Raw genomic sequence first — 27,817 nt, forward strand, 5'->3', positions numbered from 1 at the left:
CCCCTCTCCTCTCACAACATATCACAATGTATTACCGCGTATACAATACAGTCCAACTCCACGGTGACTCCTGCCTGGTCTCATCTGTCAACCTGCCCAGGGAGACCTGATCTGATCACACAGCTTTCCACACTGGCCTCATAGTCATACATATCCTGCTCTGACGTATATTTGTCATTGCATACTTCCAATCTTCCCATCTGTCATATGACAGAGCATTTGAGCTTGCTGAGACACGTTGCCAATGCATTATGGAACCTGTAGGTCAATATTAATATCAAAATCATGTGCTTTGAATAGGTCTTCTGAGAGATCACTGGTTGTTTTTGGTGCATCTTTCTGTTGTCCCTTTAAGTTCTTGTTTCCAGAGTTGGGATCTTGTCCTTCTGACCCTAAACCATATTTCTGGTTTAGGTGAACAAGGATTGCTGCACCTACTGAGGGGTTTTTGACATTAGACAACATGGTGGGCTTGCATGGTCTTCGAGTGAAAGGGTCTAATTGTTGGTTTTTGACGTGTGCTTCAATAACTAGAACCTTTTCTGACAACGCATTGTTCCAATTTCTGTTCCGCTTATTGATATTGCTGATGGCATGAATGCTTTTCGTGGTCCTCTGCCTTTCCAGTGCATCAGCTATTTTCTCCAGCTCATTCAGTTCATCCTGGATCACCTTCGCTGTATCACTGTCTCCTCTGTCTTCTGCTTTGGCCTTATCTGTGAGGAGCTGAGTTTTCTTCTTGGCATAATTTTGTGGAGCCTTACGGAATCTGTCCTTCTCTTTCACAATATTTTCAATGTCTTTGTCATTCAATTTATAGTGCATAGCCTCCATGATGGACTGCTGCTGTTTTGTGATATGGTAAAGAGTTGGGAGTTGCATCCCTGCGACCGTCATTGCCTCTTTCCACTTTCTAAACTCACTTTCTGTGAACTCTTGATTTGACACAAACTCAAGTCTGAAGATGCGCATGTCGCCTCCATGCCGTAGTCTCAAGCCTTTGTTCGTTTTTGTTGATCCAAGCTCGTAAACTTTAGCTGTCTCTACCACATCTATTATTTCAGAGATCCTGTAAGCTGGTTTACTACTGCTGCTCCCAATGCCTATCCGAACAAAGCAACCAGTTACAGTCTTGGCAAAGAAGGGCATGTGGCACCAAAGTTGCAGCTTGTGTCTGGACAGGCGGATTCTGTTGAGTTCATCTGTGAGTGATACTGGTTGAGACTTTGGAGTCTGCTCTTTTTTGTCATTGGATGAAGACGAGCTTGAACTCTGGTCACTCTTTATAGATAATTTGTCATCCTCCTCTTCATCTTCAGAATACACCTCGCTGGTTTTCAGAATCCCACCCTTAGCCAGACGTTCAGTAGTTCTGTCTTTCTTCTTGTCACGTTCAGCTTTGAGGTCCTCCATGGCCAGGGACTTTTTGTCAGGTTTTTCGTCACGTTTGGATCGTCTCTCCTTGTGCTGTGCCACGACGACCACGTGTGTGTCTTGGAGCTGAGATTTCTTCCCCCTTTCTTTCTTTTCTTCTTCCTGCCGCTTTGTCTTCTCCTTTTTCCTTTTCTTGTCAACCTTTTTCGCCATTTCAAACCGCGTCGTCAGCGTCTTCCTCTTCTCAAATCGGTTGAACAGCTCCATTTCCCTTTCCTTCTGTGTCATCTTCTCCAGCCGAGCCCTGTCCTCCTCGTCTCCCATCATGTCATCACCGTAACCGTCCTGGAACACTTCCTCTGAGTCTGACTTGGACCTGTTGCTGCTCTCAGAGTCTGACACCTCTCTCTCCTCCAGCACAGAACTCTTAGCTGAACCGTCTCCATCGGAGCTACCAGACTCTGCTGCTTTATTCACCGTATTGTTTTCTGCGTTCAACCTTTTCCATTGCTTAACCTTACTCTTCCTCTTCCCGTTGGTGCCAGTGGTGGTCCACTCTTCACCATCTGCTGTCTTGGAGTATATAGCAGCAGCAGGCTTAGTTACTGACTCTTCCTGTTCACTTGGGTGAATTCTCTTTCTCTTTGCCAATGACAAAAGCGCCTGATCTAAGTTACTGACGCCAGCACTGTCTCTGTCAGAGTCAGAGTCAATCGGGTCACAACAAGCCATGATTAGCTAGAAAGTTGTTGTTTTGTCTTTGTGGTTCTTGATCTGTCGTCCTGAGATGAAATGTACATGGTAGCATGCATACTTCATCTACAACACCTTATATGCTGATCTGGTGTGATGTCACACGCAACACAAATTGTTACCTGGATACAGTACAGCATGTACAGAAGTGCCCAATACGTCACATGTGGGGTTTTTTGCTCAATAGTGGGGGAAACAAAAGAAACCGTTCGCCTCATTTCCAAGAGTTAATTGTTATTGTGGCTTTCTGTAGGTTAAATAGATGTAAAACATCCACAATCCAACTTTTATTATACCTATATCCTATATTAAAATTCTCCTTATATGGAGTGTGTTGCCTACATGGGTATATGCTGATGACATCGGGGATCTCCATATACGGGCATAAAAGGGGCAAGGTCTGTCAAATATCTGGTTAAAAGGGGCAAGGTCTGACAAAAATCCGGTTATTTTAAATGAACTGCTTTAGTTTCCTTGCTGTAGAAGAATGATGACTAACACATTGACAATGCGTTCCCATGGTGTGGCACCACACCTGTTTGTGCCCGCCACAGACATGAACACAGAGAGACTCTGATGAGAATGAACGATTTTGAACAAAAAATAAATAAATTTAAAATGTACAAAGTGGGCTGTATTTGTCTGTAGATACATTCAGCTTTGTTGGTTGTTTAACTGTTAGACGGATTTTAGGTTCCGTCTAACGGATGTTAGGTTCTTAGTTTACTCATGATCCTAGATGACTATTTATGTATTTCATGTATTACCTTGTGTTGCCTAAATTGTACATTGTAAAAATCCAACTTTGAACCTGGTGGTTGAGTTTGACAACTAAGAAAAGAATGTAGGAATGTTTAAATCATTAGGCTACCCCTTGAATGTATTTTTAATCAAAGCAATACAAAAATATTTGACGGTTTTAACCCCATATAGTGCCTGTACCGTTAATATTGAGACATGCTTGGATCAGATGATATGGAACTGCCATTGTATCATAAAACATTACCAATATTGACCACTAGGTGTCAGTAGAAGGCCTCCACAGATGGTGGGTTGAAGAAACCCATAGACACAAATACAGGCAAACAGAATAACCCTGATAATGTAGTCATTTTATTAGCAATTAACAAAACATAGCTTATATAGTAATTAAATGAATAATGTGTACATGATTAACTAGAGAACCCCCACCCCTTGTCATGCATACTATTCCACATGCAAAATGCTAATTTCCTCTATGATCAATGCATTACAAAAACACTTTATATCACGTCAAAGCAATAAATTGTGCTTCCCGGTGGCTGTTGTGTGACTGGTTCAAATTAGTCTGGTGGGTCGTGGCTTGAATTCAAAGTGTCTCATAATAAAAAAATAAAAATAAAACTATGTCGAGTGTTGATTGGCATTACATAATTTAAAACCTTTCAACTTTAGTTGAAACGTTCAACAAAACCAAGAATTCAGAGCATGTAACATCCTGTGCGTATATTTGCTTAACCCTGCCATAAAACCACAAAGATGTGAGTGATTGATTGATTGATTGATTGATTGATTGATTGATGTCACTGTGCTGTGATTCAGCTTTGACAGCAGCGTTGTCTGCCCCACCAGGTGATGCTGAGGTGATGCTGATTCACAATGACAAACAGGTTAGGGGTTCAGCCTAGCTCTAGCTTGCTCAAGAGCACCCGACACCACCACCAACAACAACAATAACGACATACACGGCTGGTTGATGCCTTGATGGGTGTGTTGCATGACATCAAACTCTGGAATTTCTGTCTGTCACAGAATAATCTCTGCAACCACCTCTACAAAAATACGACATAGAAGATATACGTATACTCTGTTTGTATTTCTCAATTTACTTCTATATTTGTAAAAAACCAAAAATCAATAAACAGAACATTAAAAAAAGAAGATATACGTATTACGCACTGTAGCCTGCTGGGAAATCTGCTCACGTCTTTCCTTCACACACGCACGCACGCACGCACGCACGCACACGTCGCACACACACACACTCGCACACACAAACATGCATACATGTAATGGTAGTCCCACGCCATCGTCAATACAAGATTGTTTAAGATTAAAAAAACTTGTTGCCCATGAGTATCGCTCATTTGGTCATTCTTCTTCCTTCCCTCCCTCTCTCTCCTTCGCCTCGTCCTCGTCACCGTGGTGGTGGCGTTCGAGGAGGGTGTGGTGGCAGCTTGGTTTGAACTTTGACTCCGACCGAGCCCTCGCCGGTCTGCTATCGTTGGCCATGTCTGAAGAGAAAAGGAATGTCAATGTCAGAGGTTCAGCTGACCATGTCCAGGTGCATAGAACGTAACATCCAGATTGTTCATTAAAACTCCCAAGAGTGTACAAATGTATAACCAAATGGACCCATATGGACTCATAAGGGTCCATTTGGGTCCATGCGCGGCACCCACCAACAGCTGTAGGCATACGATGGCTCTCCTCGCTCTCCTCCTCCTCCTCCTCTTCAGACGAGAGCTCGTCTTTGTCCACAGAGCCACAGGAACTCATGCCCAGCGCCTTCAGGTGTTTCTGCGCCATCATCTGGACGGCTGTCCACAAAATCACAATCAGAATCGTCTTTATTGTCACATCACAGTTTAAGTAAGAAAGTGGGTGCAATTCGTTTTTTTGTGCATAATTCCCATCGTGTTATTTTTTCCAAGAAAACAAAGAAAGGGAGGAAAAGAGAGGGGAGGGATTAGGAGATCAAGGCAAGAAAGAACATTCAGAAGCTCGTTCCACACACAAACAGCACACTCGTGGCCTGGGCGGCAAGTGTAGCGGTCCGGGCACCTAGGCTGCTAATCCTGACAGCGTGTCGTGGGTTCGACTCTCGATCCCGACGACCTTTGCCGCATGTCAACCCCCCCATCTCTCTCCCCATTTCCTGTCACCATACTGTACACTATCCAATAAATGCAGAAAAACATGAAAAGTATCTTTTAAAAAAACAGCACACTGGTAAGGTCTCTCTTAGCTAATTTCACAAATGGCACAGACGTAGGGTCTCTCTTATCTTATTTCCAACCAAGGGGTCTCATTTCCCACGAGAAAAAGAGACCCCTACAGAATCCGCAAGTTAAGAGATAAGAGTTAAGAGATAAGAGATAAGAGTTAAGTAATGAATGAATGAATAACTAAGCTGCCGTAAGTGATAAGTGAAAACTATAGTGTTAAATATCTATATATATTCTTTATATTCCCATAGCAATCATGGTTGTGTTTGTTCAATAACAGGGGACTCTCTTGTCTTTACAGCTCTCTAAAATCTCGTAAACAATTTCATCCAAGATGAGGAGACCCCTGTTACTGAACAAACACTATATAGCAATGATTACAAAATAATAATCGGAATATAGAGATTTAACTTATTTTTCTATAAACTTTTGTTTTAATCAAAAAATATCACTTACTTTTGGGGAATATTCAAGGATTTGTTTGACATTCTTTCCTGATCATCAAAAGAGCAATATCCTGTCGTGGAACACTAATGACCTTGATGACCTAATGACTAATCATTAGTCATTAGGTCATCAAGGTCATTATTCCACAAATGAGTAATTTTACTATGTCAGTGGGTGTGCACTCATTAGTCACTAATGAGTGCACACCCACTGACATAGTAAAATTACTCATTGCAATAATAATACGTGGTTGTCACAAAATACCAAGGCACACCTGGACTAGTGAGGAAAAAGTCCACAAGCTGCATTTATCAGCTCCCAGGAGAAGATTATTAAGCTGATAAACAGTGTGCAGATTTTGGATGTGTGTGCTTCACAAACGGTGCACACCGTTTGGGAACCACTGTAGGCCTACACTGTGGAGTTTTGGAAGGGTACTCTTCACAAACACAAGTGGTCCAGTCAACAGGCAGCTAATCTAATTGGTTTGAAAAGTTAAGTCATTTCCTTCCACATAGCAACCCCGTCATCATCACCACCTCCCTCTGTTGCTGTGCTGACTCATTCTGGAACATTTTCTTATAAGTGCCATACACACCCACACGCTCAGGCCCGCATGCCCACGTTCGCGCGTGCACACGCACGCACGCACGCACACACGCACACACACCCTACTGCTACAAGGTCACTCTATCCTCTGCTAGGAGGGAGCAGTAAAGTGCACATTGCATAAGCATGCATTTCAATTTTAGCTGCATTTAGCTGTCTCATGTCTAGAATAAGTCTAGTGGTAGCAGACTATACCACAAGTATCTCTTTCTGTTATGAGTTTCCCTGAGCTTATATTCCAAGATCACCTATGTTACTATACCGGCGGTATAATACTGTACATTAAGAACACGATGGCATCCACATCCATGTTGAAAATGTCAATGGGCCCGACGCAACTGCCTGGCTGCATCTGTGTGTGTGTGTGTGTGTGTGTGTGTGTGTGTGTGTGTGTGCGTGCGTGCGTGCGTGTGTGCGTACGTACATGTTCAGGTGGACATGTGTTTCCATAAAATGATTACTGGATATACTCAGTGACCGTATGTTTTTATTTTCTAGGTATATGTATACGTGTGTAACTACAGTACTCTGCAGCTGTGTGCTCATTCTATAATCCAGGATGATCCAGCATAGACTCACAGCTGTCGATCCCCGGCCCTAATCTCAGCGCATGACCACACACACACACACACACACACACACACACACACACACACACACTGCAGATTTTTTGGGATAGACAAAGTCCAAACGGAATCTGGTCACAACAGAACATGATCTCACAAACACTGTCATTTCCGGTTGCCTGTTAGACACACACGTGTGCATGTATACTGGAGGCCTACGCACGCATGCACGCACGCACACACGCACACACGCACGCATGTACACACACAACCTTACAGCCACAACAGAATATGATCTCACAAATGCTGTCATTTCCTGTCACCTGTTACATAATAAAAAGTAAAAGAAAACACGCACGCACGCACGCACACACACACACACACACACACACACACACACACACACACACACACACACACACACACACACACGCTCATTCGAGGTGGTGTTTGTACCTTGAAGTGAAGGTGGCTGATACACTGACATGTTGACTAGCTTGGCCGCCAAAGATTCGCCTTCTTCCAAAACCCACTGTGAAAGACAACAAGAGGAAGACAATGGTGTGATGGAACTGAGCTAAAAACAAAAGGAGGTGTATATACTGTCTGTGTTACAGGTTGCAGTCCTATGACTGAAGAAGTTCAAATGACCGAAAGCTTGCATTCAATTTGTGATACTTGCGCACAGTTCTGAGCGGATGTAAGAAATGTAATTTACCTTCACAAACAATCTCTCTGACTATACCGGTATCGACAATAAAGTTCCTTGCACACTGGGAGTGTGATGAACAAACAATCCGAAAATGCAAATATTTCCCTTCAAATTATTAATTTGGTGATGCCTCATTCATACAGGTTGATATGCTTTTATTCGCTCTGAAAGAATATAGCTGCATATATATTCGCATTCTATACAGAATGCGAATATATGCGCAAAACATCCACATATATGGATGTGGATGTTTTGTTTGGATGGAGGAAAGCATCAGGAGTGATATGTGACAGAAGGGTACCAGCAAGAGTGAGGGGGAAGACGTATAAGATGGTAGTGAGACCAAAACCATGCCATGCTGTACGGCTTGGAAACGGAGGCACTGACGAAAAGACAGGAGAGGTGGCATGCAACGCTCATTTGGAGTAAAATGGCAGGACAAGATCATAAATGACTACATTTAGAGGATCAGCCGAGGTTACAAGGTTTGGCTATAAAGCATCCACCCGATTGGAATTAGCCAAAAGAAATGTGGAGGTACTCATGATACAAACAACAGTATTGAATGCAAATTAATCACACAAAATAAACGCTTCCAGTGTGTTAGGAGTCGGACCCTGATAAAAAAAGATATAAGATATAATTGTGATGTCGGAAGAAAGGACACCCAGAATGAACTGAATGACATACATTTTAGTCACAAGCCTTGGATTTGAGATGACGTAATGTTACGTCAATTGCGGTCAATATATTAATAATAAAAGGAATGGTTTGGGTCATACAAGGTTTCCGACCCACAGCAACAAATTATAAACACTGTCTATTTTGCATTGACGGTCATATCTGCGTTCGTTCCAATCCCACTCCAGTGTGTCACACACGCTACCATCGCAGCTGTTCCCGCGCGGGTAACGACCCCATGTCCTCCATGCCAGTGGCCGGCGGAGCGACCGGAGGGAATGGCACACAGGAACATGGAGGAGGATGCGGACAAGGGAGGCGGGAGGAGCTAGAGGGGATGAGGGAGGAGCTAGCCGAGAGAAAGGAGGAGCTAGCGAGGAGAAAGGAGGAGCTAGCAAGGATGGAGGTGGACCTAAAGAGGATAGAGAAGGAGCTAGCGATGATGGAGGAGGAGCTTGCGAGGAAAGAGGAGGAGTACAGCCAGATTCTCAGAATTGAGGAGGAGCTTATTGGACAACACGACAATGATTGTAGTGACTGAGGAGGAGCTTGGACAACACGACAATGATTGTAGTGACTGAGGAGGAGCTTGGACAACACGACAATGATTGTAGTGACTGAGGAGGAGCTTGGACAACACGACAATGATTGTAGTGACTGACCCTCCTGAGTTAGTATGTTTTTGGCCAGATGGCTGGGGTTAACGGTAGGCCTACTGTAAGTGATATTTTTTGGTTAAAAGGTTAAAGAAAGGAGTAGTTCAACCAAAACAATAACTTATTTTCTATGAAGCCTTGAATTCATGGAGATTTTTGAGGGGTGCTATTGAGGGGCATCATGTGGCAGTCTATTGACTTTTAATATTTGTTTACTTTAGAGCACTTTTAATAAAAAAACATTTGGACTTTAATGTTTGTTTAGTGGAATACATGCTGACATGAGACGTCATATGGTCGATATAAATGCAACTCGTAAGTAATTTCGTTTCATACAATAACACAATGCACCCACGTCTCGTGGAGGACGATGAGGATGACAATGGTGGCGGACTGTCAGCAACACCACTAAAGCACGAGAAAGAAATTGACCTTCTTGGACAGTATGACAGAGGAAATAATCGGGAACGATCAGCCACAGTTGGCACCCACTTCACACAAGTGTTATTTTATTTGTATTTCTTTTTTTGTCACATACCTAACCTAAGCCAATATTTTGATGACCAGGTCAATATAGGGGACTCAGTAGGTGACTCGGTCATCAAATGATTGGCTTCAAGGTATGTAAGGTAATTGCATACTACTACTACTCCTCTAAAGCACTATATTCAGATAGTAATGATGTTTGTTCAGTAACAGCTGGGTCTCTTCTCTAGCTCTTTAGTATCACACCTGTGTGAAGTGAGGGCGCTCTAATCATTGTACATCATCAAGAATGGTGGTCGCTTATTGGCCAAGGTTCAGGCAACACAAACATTAGTTCTCTGTTCATTCATGTCAATGGCATTTTTAATGTTTGTTCAGACAACACAAACATTAAAGCTGTATATACAGCAGTACCTCAATAATCAGAAAATACTGCTCGTTTGTGTCATCATTTCCAATTACTTCACTTGTTTACACTGTATCCTGATTGGATACATTTTTTTATCCAATAAATCTTTTACCAAAGAACTGGCGAGACAGGGAGACCCCTGAATAAACACTCTATAGCAATGAGTAATATAGAGCTATTTAACCAAATAAAACCACCCTACCTCTGTACACCACAGACTCAAGTACACAGTTCTTCCTTACTTACCACTTTGTTTTAAAATATGATGCTTTGTATGGTCCCGTTAATATTAACCTTGCAGCAATATTTTAAAAAGATGCATCATTAGTCCTCATGTCATGATAGGATTATTAAGGGCAGGCAATTTTCTCTCTGATGGAGGTTATTTGCAGAATGGTTGGATTTTGTCCCCTCTCATTGCGTTATGCCAACTTGCCAAGTCCATGGACTTTTTTCATGTTTGTTTAGAGCAGTAGAGTGGCAGCCAAGTCTATGGACTTTTAATGTTTGGTAAAACTAATTACCAGGTGCCCCTCACTTTTTTGAGGGTCGCTAGCCCCTACTATATTCAGGTATAGTGCAAACAATGAAATTCCATTGACAATGAATGGAGAATTTACATCATATGTAGACGAGCAAATCGGCTAATTATATCCTACACAAAATTCCCTTTGACAATGAATAGAGGATGAATAGAGCGCCCCTCACTTCACACGGGTGTGATTTTTTCCCTTCTAAACCAAATCTCTTCAACTAAAATAAACTAATCTAAAGCTCTGCTAAGCTCACCTGTTTTCACCAAATAGTAGGTTATGACATAGGGAGGCTACAACAACTTGCCTTTATTCCTTCCTTGCCTTAGGCAGAACTCGTACCATGAATAGAGCTGAAACAACGGCCCTGGGCTGGATAGAGGCCCTCAAAGGAGCCATGGTTTTCTTGTTTAACAAATGTGATGTTGTCCTGGGGCGAAAAACAGCTAATCTGATCTGGACCTACTGGTTCAAACTGAACAGAGAGATAAACATGGTTATCCCACTTATTCTGCGGTCCGGGGACCCAAAGGGGTCCTTGACGGGCTTCTAGCGGATCCCCCAGCAAGATGAGGAACAGTTTAAACATGTGTTTTCAAAACCATCTTCTTGACAAAATCATCTGTCATGGTAGTCCCTGCATGGCACAAATGGGGGTCCACAGCCAAATACAATGTTTGAGAACCACTGCTTTAAACTCCTTCTGATATAGTCCCTGCTGTGGGAGTTGTGTCGTACCTGCTGAGGTTCTTCTTCAGGGTCTGTGTCTGTCAGCCTGAACAATGTGGCTGGTGTCGGTCTCCTCCGCCGAATCTATGAGAAGTGAGAGAGAAGGTAATAGTCAGCATCACCTACGCTCTTCACTATTACACTACAATGTGTGTTTGTGTCTCTCTGAGATAGATAAATCATCTTGAGAGTTTGAATGTAATTTCAAGACAATAGTTTGACCTCCTCCCCACCTCGACTTGACTTTTTGAAAGTGAACCAGTGAAAGTGTGGATGCACAGAACATTTACACTATGAATGTAGAATAATAACACAGTACATGTACATGTACATAACACAGTACATGTACATGTACAGGTATTGGAATCCATGGCAGCCACATGAACAATCTAGACTGACAGCATGTCCCTGCATGTGTCTGTGTCGTCCTCTATCTTGTTCCTAGTATCTATGCCTTGTGAATTACTGGGCACCTCTAAGCCCGACGACAGCTCTGCATCTGAGGAAAGCCATATCCTCACCTACAAATCCCTCCATGGCCTTTCCCCACTGTATCTGTTTGACCTGTGGCAGCTAGAGGCGGGATCAAGGCAGCACTGTGTATGCCTTGATACCGCCTCTAGCTGCCGCTGATTGGCCAGGCCGTTTGGTGGCCGGAGCATCGAGTCTGCCTGAGAGTTCCCAGATGGGAGCAGGAGGGGGGGAACCCAGTGTACTCTCTGCTGCCCCATCTGGCGGAGTCAGGTTAGGACTATACACTCCTGAGCGGAACCTGAGATCCTCAGAACCATCTGCTAAAAAGCGGGCCCTCGGCGATAGAGCCTTCTTTGTGGCAGCCCCTGCCCTTTGGAACTCTCTCCCATTGGAGATTCGCCAGATGCCTACATTGGACTCTTTCAAGTCGGCACTGAAGAGACATTTGTTCACTCAGGCTTTTGGCAATTAGTTTGTTGTTTATTTTTTCTGTATTGTAAAGCATCCTTGGGTTTCTTGAAAGGCGCTATATGAATTCAAGTTATTATTACTTGCGCAAGCAGAGCGCGCAAGTAATAGTTTCGCCCGGCTCGTATGCACCGTTCCAGCCAACCCGCCACTTTTGATGCGTATGCAAATAAAACAGCATATTGTGCCTGATTTGCTGGGACCAGATTACATGGTGTGTATATGTCCATCAAATTGTGCCTGATTTGCTGGGACCAGATTACATGGTGTGCGCAAGTAACTAGCTCTCAATGATGACGTAAGAAATATGTGTATTAAAGGACCCAATGCCAGAGTGTAATTGGTCTTCGATGGTGACGTAATGACGATATGTTTTAGTGTTGGGATGATTAAAGGTAATGCTCCTGTGTAATACATGTATGTAATCTGGTCCCAGCAAATCAGGCACAATTTGCTGTTTTATTTGCATACGCATAAAAAGTGGCGGGTTGGCTGGGACGGTTTTTGGCGCAAAGTAACCACAGTATACCGCTAATCAACTTACACATTACATATATATATAGTATATGTATAACTAGCTCTCAATGATGACGTAAGAAATATGTGGATTAAAGGACCCAATGCCAGAGTGTAATTGGTTTTCGATGGTGACGTAATGACGATATGTTTTAGTGTTAGGAGGATTAAAGGTAATACAATACAGTTTTTCTACTCCAGTGTTTTCAAACATTAGCAACATAAACAACCCTTTTACAACAACACAGCAAATACAAATGCAAAAAATGCATATTTACCCTATATTGTCAAGTCCTTGTATAAAGAGCTCAAGTCGATCAACTCAACTTTCCTGCATTACCATCTATTATATTTAGACATATGGCAGTTGTTACCTTTGGATCACTCATAATATATGTTATGAAGGTTTTGGAATATTTTAGTTCCACAAATTTTGGCCAAACTGCACTAAATAATGATAGGCTATTTACAATATGAAAACCATGCATGATCTGTTACTTAAACAATGTATAGGTTACACACGTTGGAATTAAACATGGAACCTTCAGCATTATGAGTAATTAATTGTATATGTGTTGTGCTAATGATAAACGGACACCTGCTGCTAGTGGGATCCTCCTGCTGCTTAATGACACTGTGCAGCTTTGCATCTTTGTATCTTTTGCATCTGCCCCTGTGAAAGCAGCATAACGTTGTGGCAGGATACGTACAGGTGCTCCTTTGAGTAGTAGCCAAAAATAATGTTCCCCCCTGCTTATACAATTTAAAATGAAACTTCTATGACAGTGCTGACATAATGAAGTGACATTATTCCAGGAGAGTGGCTCAGCCCTGCGGTCGCTCTCGCCTATATTAAGGCGTCTTACTGGTAATACTGATTTATATCCAAGACAAGAGATACATGGTAGAAGACAGATGTAGAGCTTGTGGTGTTGGCCCGATAAGCGGCTGGAAATGAGCACAGAGTCAGGAGGTATGCAGCCACACCATGGTTTATACCCAAAAGAAGGTTACGGCATGGGAAATGACACACGCAGCAAACAGATAGGACATGTTGGTGTGCAGCTCCACCATGTCCTCTCACTGATCTAACAGTGAGTGAGTGAGTGAGAGAGTGAGAGTGAGAGTGAGAGTGAGAGTGAGAGTGTGTGTGTGTGTGTGTGTGTGTGTGTGTGTGTGTGTGTGTGTGTGTGCTTCCTGGCAGCCTTTTATAGGCAGCTGAAACAATCAGTGCAGACTCTACCATATTACCGGTCAAACATGCAACACTTCTGAACCCCACATAACCCACATCACATGAGCCTATAAATCTATATCACTACACCGCTAAGTAAATATCAATTATGCCCACTATTGCAAGATAAACCACATATCCCATTATCATTAGCAGCTCCAATGCATAACTCAAACACCCCCTGGCCATTTCACTGTGGTTCAGACCAATATATGGTGCTCTGGTAGCCTGGGGACTGGAGAAGTTGCATTACAGTTTCCACTGGTTCCTCTGGTGTTTGTGCCAACAGCCAGAATGCAAAGCAGAGGGTGGCAGCACTGTTACTGCTGCAGCCTGCTGCCCATTCTCAATATAGAGGGCTACAGAACAATTCACCCAATATTTAATCGAGAAGCTAATTCTCGAAGCAAAAAGCTGTTCTCATGAATCAACTAATCTTTTCAATCTATCTATATATCTAAAACACTGAGGGGTTCCTACATCAAGGGAAGAGACAACCACATCTCCACAGCAACCACATTCACTGCCTACCTACAGCAGTGCTGTGTTCAAAAGAAACGTCCACAGCTCTTATACAAGTGAAAAGGTTTACCCTTATGGGAGTTAATTTGATGCTTGCTGTGTTTGAGATCAAAATGTACATTTGCAAAGATACAGTAGATCACAGAATATACTGTAGATACAGTCTATTGTAACTACAGTATACAATAGATACAATACACTATATTGCATCACAATATTGCATGTAGATACAGTCAGAATGTAGTAGATCCAGTAAGTTGCAGTATATATTTGTAAATACAATATTGTAGCTACAGAATAATTTATTTTATTTTATTTTAAAAGAAAATGAATTTTAGGGTAGAATACAACAAAGTCCAGGACTTAATTCCATTGTGTCTCACGGAAAACACAATCCAAATGAGAACCAGTAAGCTATAATGAATAAAAGCAATTCACATAACAAAACATTACATCAACTGTCCATTTTAGATTTACCTCCCACCAGTTCTAAAGATAGTGTTAGAATTGTTGTCTTCTCATTGCAGGTGCCGTTTAGCCTAAACAAGGTTGCATGCAACTCTCTGCTATTAGTCATTCCGAGTCCCTCTGAGAGCGGCCCAGCGTTGTGACCACTTCACACAGCAGCCCAATGGCAGCCGTGTGAAGTGGTCAGACGGGTTGGCCATGTGTGAAGTTATTTTAATATTCAATCAATGGATTCTGCTTGAAACAATGGAACTAACGCAGTATACGTAAAGTTCTTATTTATTGGTATGAATTCGAAAACACATATTTCAAGGTTTCAAAGAAAATAATACCATGTAATTTTTTTACATAGTTTTTAAATATAAATTGTGGTATCTCGCTCGGACAGCAGCGCGCCAGCGCCCGACAGGTAAGACTTCCCCCCTGGAGAGCAGATGAGACAGTGAGAAAGAAGACCGCGTCACAGCCTGGGCAGTGTCATAGAATGAAGATACATACCTGTTTACCTGCTGCATCAACTTGATCACGTCGCACCTGTGTGGAACCGCCCAGCTGGGACAAACACTATAAAAGCCAGCTCTCTCTGTCTCATTGTGAGACTACTCTCCGGAGGAGGAACAAGGGCGAGCGAATTTGGGCGGTAAGCGTGATAACCACTTGAATTCAAATCCTATTCTATGTGATATTAGAATTATGACTTACCCGTGTGTGTCTCACTAATCCTAGGCACAGACGGGGCACGCGCTAAAATGGCTAAATAGCGCTAGCAAACCTCATATAGAGTAACAAGGATATGGAAACGGAGGGACAACCTACCTGAGTACAAAGAGTTGGAATTGCTCTACTCGAGTATCAGGCTGAGTAGAAATACTTAGAGGACAAATCCTATCCTCTTCATTTATATTGACTGCTAGTCGTACTTACCTGAGTTGAACTGCCTTATCTGAATACCTAGAAGAAAGCCTAAGTTATACCTTACTTACCTGTGGATAATTTTCAGTATAAATATCACCTACCTTTGAAGATTTACGCTGAAATAAAACCTACGCGAAGACCAGTCCAAGCCCTGCTTACCGTTGAACTGCATTCCCCCTTCATTTCATTGAGTCACAACTCAGATCTCACTAATTAAAAAAATGTCAAAGTGCTGTGTAATCGACGAAATTCAAGCTTTCATTTGGTATATAGATCGTGCGTGTATTGCGTCTCTACCAAACGGTATCAAGCGAAAAGGAAAGTTTGGGAAATCGGATTAAACCCTGTTTGCTGAGCATGAGGTGATGCAACTCAAATGGTCATATAACTTCTTTGACTAGACAATTATATAATATAAACACAATGGACACAAGGAAGTCACTTCTGCTGATTATAGGAAAATTACAAAGAGATGCGTAGGAGATTAAGGAGAGATAAAGCACCCTGACTGCGGACATCTCCATTGCAGGCGCGCGCTGCGCGCCGCTCTATACCAAACTAATTTGGCATTACGGCTTACAGTGCTTTTAAACTCCACTATGCTCCTTCCCAAATGTGTGTGACCAAAATAGCCATTTTGGGGAAAGCGTGCCAAGCGGGTGACACTAGACCAAAATACCATTTAGGGACAGGGCAAGGCGGCAAGCTCCTATACTTGCAATTGTCAGACAGCATCGCAGGTAAATGCAGGAACGAAAATAGAGCCCTTAGTGTTTTGCCAATAATTTTGGGGCTCACTTGCAATAACCTTGCGGCACACCAATGGGCCATGGCCCATCGGTTGGGAACCACTGATCTAGATGGAGGTTATTCCCCAGCGTCATGACAGCACCCTGTGATCCTTTTTAACAGACTGCAGATGGATTAAGTCCCACAAGCAAACCATTATCATCATCGCTGTCAACAACACCGCAATGTGAGAGATGAAAGTAATAACCTCCATCAAAATAGATTGCCTGTGGGGTTTGCGCAAAAACCTGTGAGATCCAATTTTGCCTTTGTTTTTCATTAGATTTAGACGTGGTGTCCTGTTATCCTAGCACCAGGACATTTCGTACCAGCCGTACTTGTTTTCATGACACTGTATTTACTTGACCCTTACCATGTTTGTTGACTATGGTTTTCCATTAAATTACTTTCTTTTACTTTGGAAGTCTCTGTGTATGAAAAGAGCAACTGTTAATGTGAAAACTGTACATTGGCAAAACACAGGAGTACGGAGTGCATTGATTGAGATGCAGCAACAACACACCTTTTCTCAGTCATGAAGTGACTGCGCCATAGACCAGTACTGACCTTATAGGACAAGTAAGACGCGCAAACGCGGGAAGCGAACGCAGCTCGTGTGTGTGTGGTTGGTTGTGTGTGTGTGTGTGTGTGTGTGTGTGCTACAGCTGCGCCCTGTGTGTGTGTGTGTGTGTGTGTGTGTGTGCTACAGCTGCGCCCTGTGTGTGTGTGTGTGTGTGTGTGTGTGTGTGTGTGTGTGTGTGTGTGTGTGTGTGTGTGTGTGTGTGTGTGCTACAGCTGCGCCCTCTGGTGGCGGGCGGGTGGTGTAACAGCGGGACACACACACACACACACACACAGACATTCAGCCCTTGCTGTCATAGTAAGTGGCTCACTGCGTTCGCAAATATATGAGCTTTAAACCATCATAGATCATCTAAATACGGCCTTGTGTCTGAGTCTGAAGGCAAACTTCTCAATCAGGTGGCACAAATCTGGCACTGATTGGATGAACTGGAAGGTTCCTGGGTTCATGTCAAAGTCACGTTGAGCAAGACACTGAACCCCACTGAAGCTCCCAATGAGCAGGTCAGTGCCTTGAATGGTTGCCACCATAGTCAGTGTGTGTGAACATGTGTAATGATAATACACACTGTAAAGCGCTTTGGATAAAGGCGCTATAGAAATGTGGACCATTTACTGTACCATTTATTTCATGTTCATTATAGAACCAAAAGGGCTTTGTGATCAGTATATGCTATTATGTCCAATATAAAACAGTATGGGACGTCAATGGAAAGATCTGCTTTGCATCATGTTTTTGAGCGGTGCCTCCGCTCCATTACGCAGCTATGTGTGTCCGTATGTGTCCGTATGTGTACGTGTGTATGTGTACCTGTATATGTGTACGTGAGCACGGAAAGCTGCAACAAGGTAACTCTGTAATTTCTCGACCATTTTACAGCAGTGCTGGAGGCCATGAAGGCCATGGCCGCTGTCGCTGCTTTATGCTTCTTTTCTGTCTTGTTGAGATTCTGAATTCTGAAATAAAAAGCTGTATTTATTTCACTGATAGTTGTACTGTGTATAAACTGACTACACAAAAGGCCAAGTGACCATCTCCCTAGAACGATGAAATGACAGGCCTTTTAAGTACCATAGATAATAGGTTAAGTACCATAGATAAGTACCATAGTACCATAGTACCATAGTAATACGATCAATTGTGGGCATGTTCTATTTAGGCGTTTATGTGTGCCAGCATGAAGCTAACTGCAGAGAAGAGCTGTCCAAGCTGGCACACAGTAACATAAACTAAACACACCCACAAATGTTGTTATTTCTTTCAGCATGCGTTTAACTGTGAGGTGAAGTATATGTGGTGAGAATTCAGAAATGCATTCAATTCTCTTTCTATTTTTGTCATGCGTTATGGTAATATGGCCTTATAGTGAACTGCTATAAGCCGTCCGTGGCTAACAGTGTAGGTGTGAAATGTGTGTGGGCAGCTAATCTCCATGATGGAGACACTTCATTTGTTTCAGCAACACTCTGCTTGGCTTCCTCATGCATAGTAAAAATAATAAAAATATGGAGTCTTCATTTAACTCTGAAAGTGTACACATAGATCTGCCATGATCTATTTTTAAAATAACACTCATAACACTTGCATAATGGCTATAATAATACATGCATTATGTGGCTATAATTTAGATTCCAATACACTGTAAATTATGAAGCAATTAGTCGTGCATATATCATATTGTGGAACCTTAAACTAGACATGATCTCTCCGAGAAGTTGTTGAGAGTTGTTTCTTTCTTTATTTGCATAGGAAATTGGGTAGATAGAGGAATTTATATTATAAGGCGGAAACTCATTACTGTATACTGTAGCAGGTACAAGTGATAACTTGCTGCGAGTCACGTTGTATGCTATAATGTGCCATCTGTATGTGACCCCACATCACCTATGAGCTGAGTTTGTGTTAATAAACACAATGTCAGCGTTGTAGTGGACACTGGCATCGTACCACACCACACTCATCAGCACTTGAGCGGTAAATTATGATGGAGAGAGTTTTTCTCCGAATTTCCATGAGATTTCCATTTTCCCCTCAAAAGCTCTATTCTCTAACCATTAGTCATATGGGGACAGGACAACATTGGATCCAGCTGCCCAGTGGCAGAAAGTAACTAAGTACATTTAGACAAGTAGTAGGCTACAGTACTTAAGAACTATTAAGTAGTATTTTGAGGCACTTTTACTTAGTTGAGTATTTCAAAATTCCTATACTTTTACTTTTAAATGTCGTACTTTTTACTCCACTGCAATTATTTGAAAACTTTAGTTACCAATTATGACGTGTTTGCTTGTAGATCTGTTATTTTCAACAAAAAAAAATTAAATCCATTTCAGACATATGATAAGTTGTGAACCAGGACATTCTGAATACTTTTTATTTTGAACAGTGTAACAGTATAGTAACAGTGTTTCTACATTGCAGTATTGATACTTTTAGTGAGTAAGTAAAATATGTGAGTACTTTTTCCACCAGTGCAACATCCTTTGGAAGTGACTTGTGGCTGTGTGGTGGTCACAGAGTGTTCTTGGCACTGGCCAAGACAAATGTATATTTCACTTCACAACCCTGACAACTCAGTATATCATTACTGTTGACCAGAAACCTAGTATCTCCATATTTCCACAACCATAACCGCAAGCACGGGAGCAGCGCATGTTCGACCGTTGTTTCCGCATGTCAGACCTTTGGTTTGTCGGATCTGCGTGTGCATCCAGGCTGCCGAAATGTCATTCGATGTTATAAAGAATAAAAACAAAAATGCAGTCTTGGTGTGTGCGACTCAGTTAAAATATTTAAAAATATATTATAGTTTTGCACAAACTTTCAAGATCTTTCAAAAATAGCAGATCTACAAGCTCATAGTGTGCCGTTATATGAGCTTGTATATCTGGCATTGTCACACAAATGTAGGGAAAATAGTAGATATGCATGCTCACAAAGTGTCGCGATGCAACGCAGAGCTTGCAGATCTGATATTTTCACTATTCCTGAACTCTATTCCTTTTAAACAATTTCAGGTTGGAATTGTATAAGTCTGCCTGTGAATGTTTATAAATATTTTACCAATATAAAGTATTAACAAGAACTTGTGAGTTGTGACTAAATAATAACTGGTTCCATTAGAACAATTTTTCATTTCCAGAACATTTATGGTTTTGGACAAGGACTTCTGCCCAATAGTGACTTTATTATTCATTCATTATTCATTTGTCTCTCAATCCAGTCACAATGAATCCTCTCTCTTTACTATATCTAACTTATGTCCTTATTTTCCTCAGTTTTCCTCTTTTTCACATGCCTTCTGCTTGGTCATATCGGTGTTTTCTCAAATAAACAGGGACCGACAATCCTGGCCTTAAGCCAAAGGCATAGAGAATCATGTGACCTTCCTCTCCTGGCTGAGTTGGTTCTCATCCCCTCAAGCAGGCGGTACAAACCACCTAACACAAAATTAAACAGGACAAAAACTCCACTGTGCCTGATTCCATTACACGGCTGAACTGGCTCATGAGGTGAGGATTTAGTGGTTTTATATATTTTTCTGTTGATTCATTTATATACAGGATTTATCGACAATGTCTGCTCCATGTTTGTATGTAGTTATATCTGTGTGTGTTGTCAAATTGTTGCATGCGTTTCCTCAGTTCACTTGTGTTTTGTCATTTTGCCAGTACGTTTCTAACATGCTGTGTTGTCACAATGGTGCATGTGTTTTCTCAATTTGCTTGTGTCATGTCCATTTGCAGTGCCTTGGACTCTCCCTACATTACTCTTAGGTGGCAATAAAGATACTGAACTGAATTGAATTTGATGAGGTAATTAGATTCATCTCAGGGATAGTGGGATGAAAAACATAACATAAACTGTTAAACACATATCAAATGATCTGATAAAGTGAGAGAAGCATCTCATAAAGTGAGATAAGCACTTTATCTACTAAAGTGATTATCTTATCTCTCTACTTACAGATTAGTGTTTATGACATGTTTTATTCCCACTATAGTGGCAGGACTCTAAGGATGGCAGTGTTGTGTTCAGTTGGTCTGTCCATGAACTACATTTGGTACCAAACCCCTCGAAAGCTACTGGCTGGATGGAACTGCTGTGTAGTATGTACCTCCATGCTCCACTGATGGGGTCAGCGACATTATTGCAACGGCGCATTATTCTGTGTTGGTCTGACTCACCCCATTACTCACCCTAACGCTAACCATATGCGAAGCCACGCTGTCCGACTAATGCGCCATTGCAATTACGAGTGGATCCCCCACTGACGGTAACCCTGAATGGCCCAGAATGGCCCATTGCACACACAATACCTCAACATCTAATGGGCAGATTGATTGAAAACACAGAACTAGTGTCAGCTGGATGACTCTGCTGGTACTCAAAGCGTCATCAGTGCCCATACCCGAGGCGGGGTTGGCAAAAGGGCCTTTCTGTGTGGCGTTTGCATGTTCTCCCTGTGTTCCCTAGGGTAGGTACCCTCACAAAAAACATCCTAATAATAATCCTGGTCTCTAAACTGCCTCCCCCTGGCCAGCAGGGGCGCCTGATGGAGGGGAAAGGAACTGGTTGGAATAACGTGTTCCTTCTTCCACACGCTACGTCCAACCAGGGAAACTCCCCCCTGTCAGGTGTAAAGTAGCAACTTGGACATGCATGAAGGGAGCATGAGTTCAAGTCCGTTGCTCTCCCCAGGTTGGCGGAGGGTGTGTAGAGCCCAGCATCACATTAGATAATTGACACAGGGGTGAAAAATCGTGGGATAAAGAATTATTTAAAAAGAACAGGCCAGCATTTCCGAGGGTCCCCGGCCAAAAACGTTGAACCCCTGGATTAGGTGACGTAATGGTGATATAAAACAAACGGTGCCAACACAAACATTAAATGCCATTAACAATAAAGAGACAATATGATGTAATGAGGGACAATATGACGTAAATTTTCCCTTCATTGTCGTTTTAAAACAAACATTGAACTAAAAACAAACAAAAATAAAGTAGAACAAAAATAATAATAATGTGATGACCAGCAGTGGTTCCCCATGGAGACACAAAGAGTATCCTTTGTCTCCATAGGGAGTATACGGAGCATAGGGAGCTGGTCATCAAATTATTGGCTTAGGAATGCGGCAAAAAATTAAACAATATCCATGAATTCAAGTCTCCATGGGGGGGCCCAGGCCGTAGCGTAACGGTCTGGGCACCGGACTGGTGATCCAGTCGCGGTGTGCCGCGGGTTCGACTCCCGGACCCGACACAGCCTTTACCGCATGTCATCCCCCCATCTCTCTCCCGTTTCCTGTCAGCCTACTTTCTATCCCTTAAAAAATCAATAAAGGCGTAAGCCGCAAAAAAATATCTTAAAAAAAAAAAAAAAAGTCTCCATGGGGGGAGTAATCGAAAGACAAAAGGTCATGTTGTGGGTGAACTATCCGTTTAACTTTTAATTGTCACGATGTGGTTCTGGAGGTGTAGGACTCAGGTGCAGAACGAACCAGGCACAGGCAGAGGAGTGAATTTAAGTGGTTTTAATACTCAATAAAGCACACTGTGAAACAACTAGTACATAACTAGGACTTGGAATAACAGACTGAAACACAAGGAACTGACCACATCAAACACGACGACGAACTGACAAGGAGCTGAAAACACTGGGGCATATAAATAGACAAGACTAACTACACAGGTGAACTGAAACACACAATCAACAATGGGATAGGCTAACAGGCAACAGAACACAGGTGGTTAGGGTTACACTAATACAGGGGGGTGAGGCAAGGCAGGAGACAGAAAACAAGGCAGACAGGAAATCACAGAACACTATTACAAAATAAGGTACAGAACACAAATATAAGTAATAAGACCCAAAACACCGACAAAGTCCAAGGGCAGAGGAGCGTACCGTGACAGTACCTCCCCCTCAACGGACAGCTTCCAGATGTCCCAAAACTCAGACAAGGAACACTGAGCCGGGTGGGTGGAGGGGGTCTGGAGGAGGGGACAGAGGAAAAGGGGTCTGGGGACAAGGACCCGAGATGGATGGCCAGGTTGAAGTGGAGTTGGTCTGGAGGACGGCCAGGCAGTTGGAACCACCCAGGAGGACGAAGAAGTTGGCCTGGCCACTTGGGAAAAGGGTCAGGAGGACGACCAGAGGGGCGGAGCCACCCAGGCAAACTGTAAAGTCGGCATGGCCGCTTAGGAGGGTCCGGAGGTCGACCAGATGGGCGGAGCCACACAGGAAAACGTCGGCCCAGCTGCTTGGGAGGAGAGTCTGGAGGACGACCAGACAGGTGGTCCCACTTAGGAGTTCTGGGCCACACAGGCCCTGGGGCGCAGAGTTGTGGCAGCAGAGCCTCAGTGGCAGCAGACTGCAGCGGCGGGACCTCGGAGGCGAGCTGCAGCGGCAGGGCCTCGGAGGCGAGCTGCAGCGGCGGGGCCTCGGAGGCGAGCTGCAGCGGCGGGGCCTCGGAGGCGAGCTGCAGCGGCAGGGCCTCAGGTAGAGGAGACAGAGCCGCAGACGGGAGAGCTGGGGCTGCAGACGGATCTGCAGGTCGAGGGGCTGGGGCTGCAGGCGGGGCTGCAGGTCTAGGAGCTGGGGCTGCAGGTCTAGGAGCTGGGGCTGCAGGTGGGGCTGCAGGTCTAGGAGCTGGGGCTGCAGGCGGGGCTGCAGGTCTAGGAGCTGGGGCTGCAGGTCTAGGAGCTGGGGCTGCAGGTGGGGCTGCAGGTCTAGGAGCTGGGGCTGCAGACGGGGCTGCAGGTCTAGGAGCTGGGGCTGCAGGTCTAGGAGCTGGGGCTGCAGGTGGGGCTGCAGGTCTAGGAGCTGGGGCTGCAGACGGGGCTGCAGGTCGAGGAGCCGGGGCTGCAGACGGGGCTGCAGGTCTAGGAGCTGGGGCTGCAGGTCTAGGAGCTGGGGCTGCAGGTGGGGCTGCAGGTCTAGGAGCTGGGGCTGCAGGTCTAGGAGCTGGGGCTGCAGACGGGGCTGCAGGTCGAGGAGCCGGGGCTGCAGACGGGGCTGCAGGTCGAGGAGCCGGGGCTGCAGACGGGGCTGCAGGTCGAGGAGCCGGGGCTGCAGACGGGGCTGCAGGTCTAGGAGCTGGGGCTGCAGACGGGGCTGCAGGTCTAGGAGCCGGGGCTGCAGACGGGGCTGCAGGTCGAGGAGCCGGGGCTGCAGGTCTAGGAGCTGGGGCTGCAGGTGGGGCTGCAGGTCTAGGAGCCAGGGCTGCAGACGGGGCTGCAGGTCGAGGAGCTGGGGCTGCAGACGGGGTGCTTTGGAGGCCACTGGGAGGATGTTGAGAGCCATGGCGACCACGCCTTCTCCTGGCAGGCCCACGGTTCCCCACACAAAGGGCCAAGCGTGACCCCTCATATGGGTCCTGGATGGTAGTCGGCTCAGGATAGACAGGTATTTTTACCTTCATACAAAAGTAAGCAAGCAGGCTCATAGGCTGTTCCTCCAGTGGTGCAGGAGTGGGGCTGGCAGAAGCAGATGCAGGCTGGAGGCCCACAAACCCGAGTCTGATTGACTGGGGCATGGGCTGGTTACACGCAGGCTGGGAAGCAGGGGGGCCAGAACTGGACAGCTGGAAACTATTCAGCCTTTTCTTGACCACATCAAGGTGAGGAACAAAGTGGCTCACCCACGGCCTCTCACCAAACCATTTCTGCTGAGCTGAAATCCTCCCCAGCAGCTCAGCATGCTGGCTGAGAGGTGAAGCAATGAGGTAGTTCACGGCATAATCAAACTCCTGTACCTTCTGCTGAAAGAGCTTTCGTTCTGCTGAGTCCATCCTGGTCAGTTCGTACTGTCACGATGTGGTTCTGGAGGTGTAGGACTCAGGTGCAGAACGAACCAGGCACAGGCAGAGGAGTGAATTTAAGTGGTTTTAATACTCAATAAAGCACACTGTGAAACAACTAGTACATAACTAGGACTTGGAATAACAGACTGAAACACAAGGAACTGACCACATCAAACACGACGACGAACTGACAAGGAGCTGAAAACACTGGGGCATATAAATAGACAAGACTAACTACACAGGTGAACTGAAACACACAATCAACAATGGGATAGGCTAACAGGCAACAGAACACAGGTGGTTAGGGTTACACTAATACAGGGGGGTGAGGCAAGGCAGGAGACAGAAAACAAGGCAGACAGGAAATCACAGAACACTATTACAAAATAAGGTACAGAACACAAATATAAGTAATAAGACCCAAAACACCGACAAAGTCCAAGGGCAGAGGAGCGTACCGTGACATTAATAAACACTACTTAATTAATTGTTGGTAAGTATCTATGGTATTACTAATACATGGAATAATCAACCCAGGGCCGTGTTTTTCAGGAAACTGCCACATCCATGCCCTTGTCAATTTCATTACTCTCAAGATAGTCAAGACAGTCAGTAACTACAAATGATTTCCATCACTTATAAATAGCAGGTGAAAGGGCCCTCAATAATTTTGAGGTAATAGATTTATCTTGTGTGGAAGCAGAGAAAGAAGGACATTGACAGTATATTTCATAATCTAGGTGTTTTTAGAATTGGCCTCAGTCCTTTTTTTCAGAGGTACAGAACTTTGTTAAGTGGTGTGATGACAACCACCTAACTCTTAATGTTAAGAAGACACAGGAGATGGTGTTTGACCCCAAGAGTATTGGTGACCACAGGCCTGTGGTCATCCATGACTCGACCATCTCACAGGTCTCCTCATATAAATACTTGGGGATCTGTATTGACAACTCAATGACTTGGAATACACATGTTGAAAGTCTCTGTAGTAAACTACAGCAAAGACTGCACTTCCTTCGGCGTCTCAGGGTTCATGGTGTTGACCAAAGATTTATGTTAGTGTTCTATCGAGCAGTCTTGGAAAGCCTGGTCAGGTTTGGCATCACAGTTTGGTTTGGTAATCTCTCAGTGCAACTGAGGTCCAAATTGTTCAGATTGGTGCAGACTGCAGGGAAGATCATAGGGGTAAGACAACTCCCCTCTCTTCAGTCTATTTATGAGCAGGCTACATTAAAACAGGCTCAAAAGATTGTCAGTTTTGTTACCCATGTTTTACATGGCGAGTTTGTACTTCTGCCCTCTGGGAGAAGATACAAAGAACCAAAGTGGAAGTACATTAGATTTAAAAAATCGTTTGCATCAACTAAGATGCTGAACGAGGCTCTGAAACAGCGGTAACTACGTGAGGCCTGATTATCCACATCATGTGTGCAATTGTGTAATGTTGTGTCTTCCTCTGTAATGTATTTTTGTTGTCATTGATGTTTTATGTGTGGCTGTAGCTGGGGTGAAAGCCCAAGACAAATTTCCCTTGTGGACAATAAAGTTTACCTTTACCTTTACCTTTACCTAAATGGGTTGAAAAAGACCAACACTGCCCCCATAAGAAAACAACAGCTCTTCTTCAAACGTATAGGCTAAAGAAGTAACCAGGATTATAGCATTATAGCATACTACAAGTGCAGCACATACATAACCAGAACTTGTCTGACAGCCATCTATACTGGCTTTAGGGCGGCTGTGGCTCAGGAGGTAGATCAGGTCATCCAATGATCCCTGGGTCGGCGATTCGAATCCCGGCTCCTCCTGTCCACATGTCGAAGTGTCCTTGGGCAAGACACTAAACCCTACATTGCCTCCAATGAGTAGGTCGGTGTAAGCTTGCCACCATTGGTGTGTGAATGTGGGAAGTAAGGATGCTGGCGTCCGACTGTTCGCTGCTTCACCTCCCAATGTATGAATGAATGAACCATTGTGAGCACTTTGAGCACTTGGAAAAGCACTATAAAATGCAATTCATTTAGAGTCAACTTGCACAAAACGCTAATTTAATCCACTGTTTTACATCTGTAAACCTATGATGTGACAATAAAGATGATTCTGATGTGACATCCTTGACCAGTCATGTGCTAATCACCCTTTCAGCGCTCAAAGTGACCTTGGAGTCCAATACTTTTTGCAGTATGACCATATAGGCTGATCTAGAAATGATGGGCCCCTGGGCCACCGTCATGCAAAAGGGCCCCCCCACCCCCCTGGAGCTTTTTTATTTCTTCCGACGTGGTGCATACTGTCTGCACTCTGCACACGTGTACGCATAACAATTATGACATATAGGCCTGTGATATTCAGAATTTACTGAAAGGGATTGCTTAAAAATAATAAACAAAAACTAAGCCAAATAAATGCAAACTGAGGGTTTAAACACTTGCAGTAATGTACCTTATCATGATGGTTTAGGACTTTTGGGGTTATTTTATTGACACAAATGAATAAACCAATTGATAATAACAGTGACAAGGACCGTGTGCGTCACTGATATTCACTGTTACCCCTTTTTTGGGGGCCCCCTGAGCTTGAGCCTCTTCGCGGTCACGCAGACGCTCAAGCACAGGGGCCCCCCCTAGCTCAGGGCCCCACCTAGCTCAGGGGCCCCTGGGGCCTGTTGGATAATCCTCCCCTGAGTATAACCATGTCACTCACCTAAAACAACAGATTCTCAGCCATGATGAAATACAAGTTATACAACCAAAACATTTTGCGTTATTAATCTGTTATTTTTGGTGAGTTCCACTTTCAGGGCATATGGGTGATTCCTAATGTTTGGAATTTCACCCTCGGATCCCTAAAAAAAGCAAACGAGCCGTTGGCTCCAGGCTAGCATGGTGCCAAATGGGGTCCAAAGCCCTGCTGGCGCAAGTCCGTCTGTAAACAACAGATGTGTGAAAAAGTATTTTCCCATCTAGATTTTTTTTTTTTTTTTTTACATTCCAGGCATTCTGGCGAAGCAGACGGGGAGAAATAAGAATGCCTGACAGGGCACCTTGTTCGGACTTTGGCTCCTCTGGAGACATTCTCCCTTCAGAGCAGCTGGCCCGTACC

General features: G+C 43.9%; 2 protein-coding genes across 2 annotated transcripts in view; both read right to left on the bottom strand.

The window, feature by feature from the left end:
* Window positions 1-249: 249 nt before the first annotated feature.
* Window positions 250-2,106, bottom strand: LOC310874688 (RNA polymerase-associated protein RTF1 homolog; the record flags this gene model as incomplete). Its single annotated transcript, XM_083787549.1, has 1 exon — window positions 250-2,106. One exon carries the CDS (start codon window positions 2,104-2,106, stop codon window positions 250-252), a length of 1,857 nt encoding a protein of 618 aa, XP_083643675.1.
* A 1,168-nt stretch (window positions 2,107-3,274) lies between these two features.
* The window catches only part of LOC310874393 (protein phosphatase 1 regulatory subunit 1B-like), a 30,948-nt gene continuing 6,405 nt past the window's right edge, over window positions 3,275-27,817 (bottom strand). Inside the window, exons 2-5 of the mRNA XM_083787173.1 lie at window positions 10,952-11,026; window positions 7,193-7,268; window positions 4,569-4,706; window positions 3,275-4,400 (exon numbers count right to left, since the gene is read on the bottom strand). Coding sequence (XP_083643299.1) covers window positions 4,258-4,400; window positions 4,569-4,706; window positions 7,193-7,268; window positions 10,952-11,026 — 432 coding nt within the window. The 3' untranslated portion in view covers window positions 3,275-4,257. The remainder of the gene's footprint in view (window positions 4,401-4,568; window positions 4,707-7,192; window positions 7,269-10,951; window positions 11,027-27,817) is intronic.

This window comes from Protomyctophum parallelum, assembly GCF_964188405.1.
Source record: "Protomyctophum parallelum genome assembly, chromosome: 17".
Taxonomy (NCBI): Eukaryota; Metazoa; Chordata; class Actinopteri; order Myctophiformes; family Myctophidae; genus Protomyctophum; species Protomyctophum parallelum.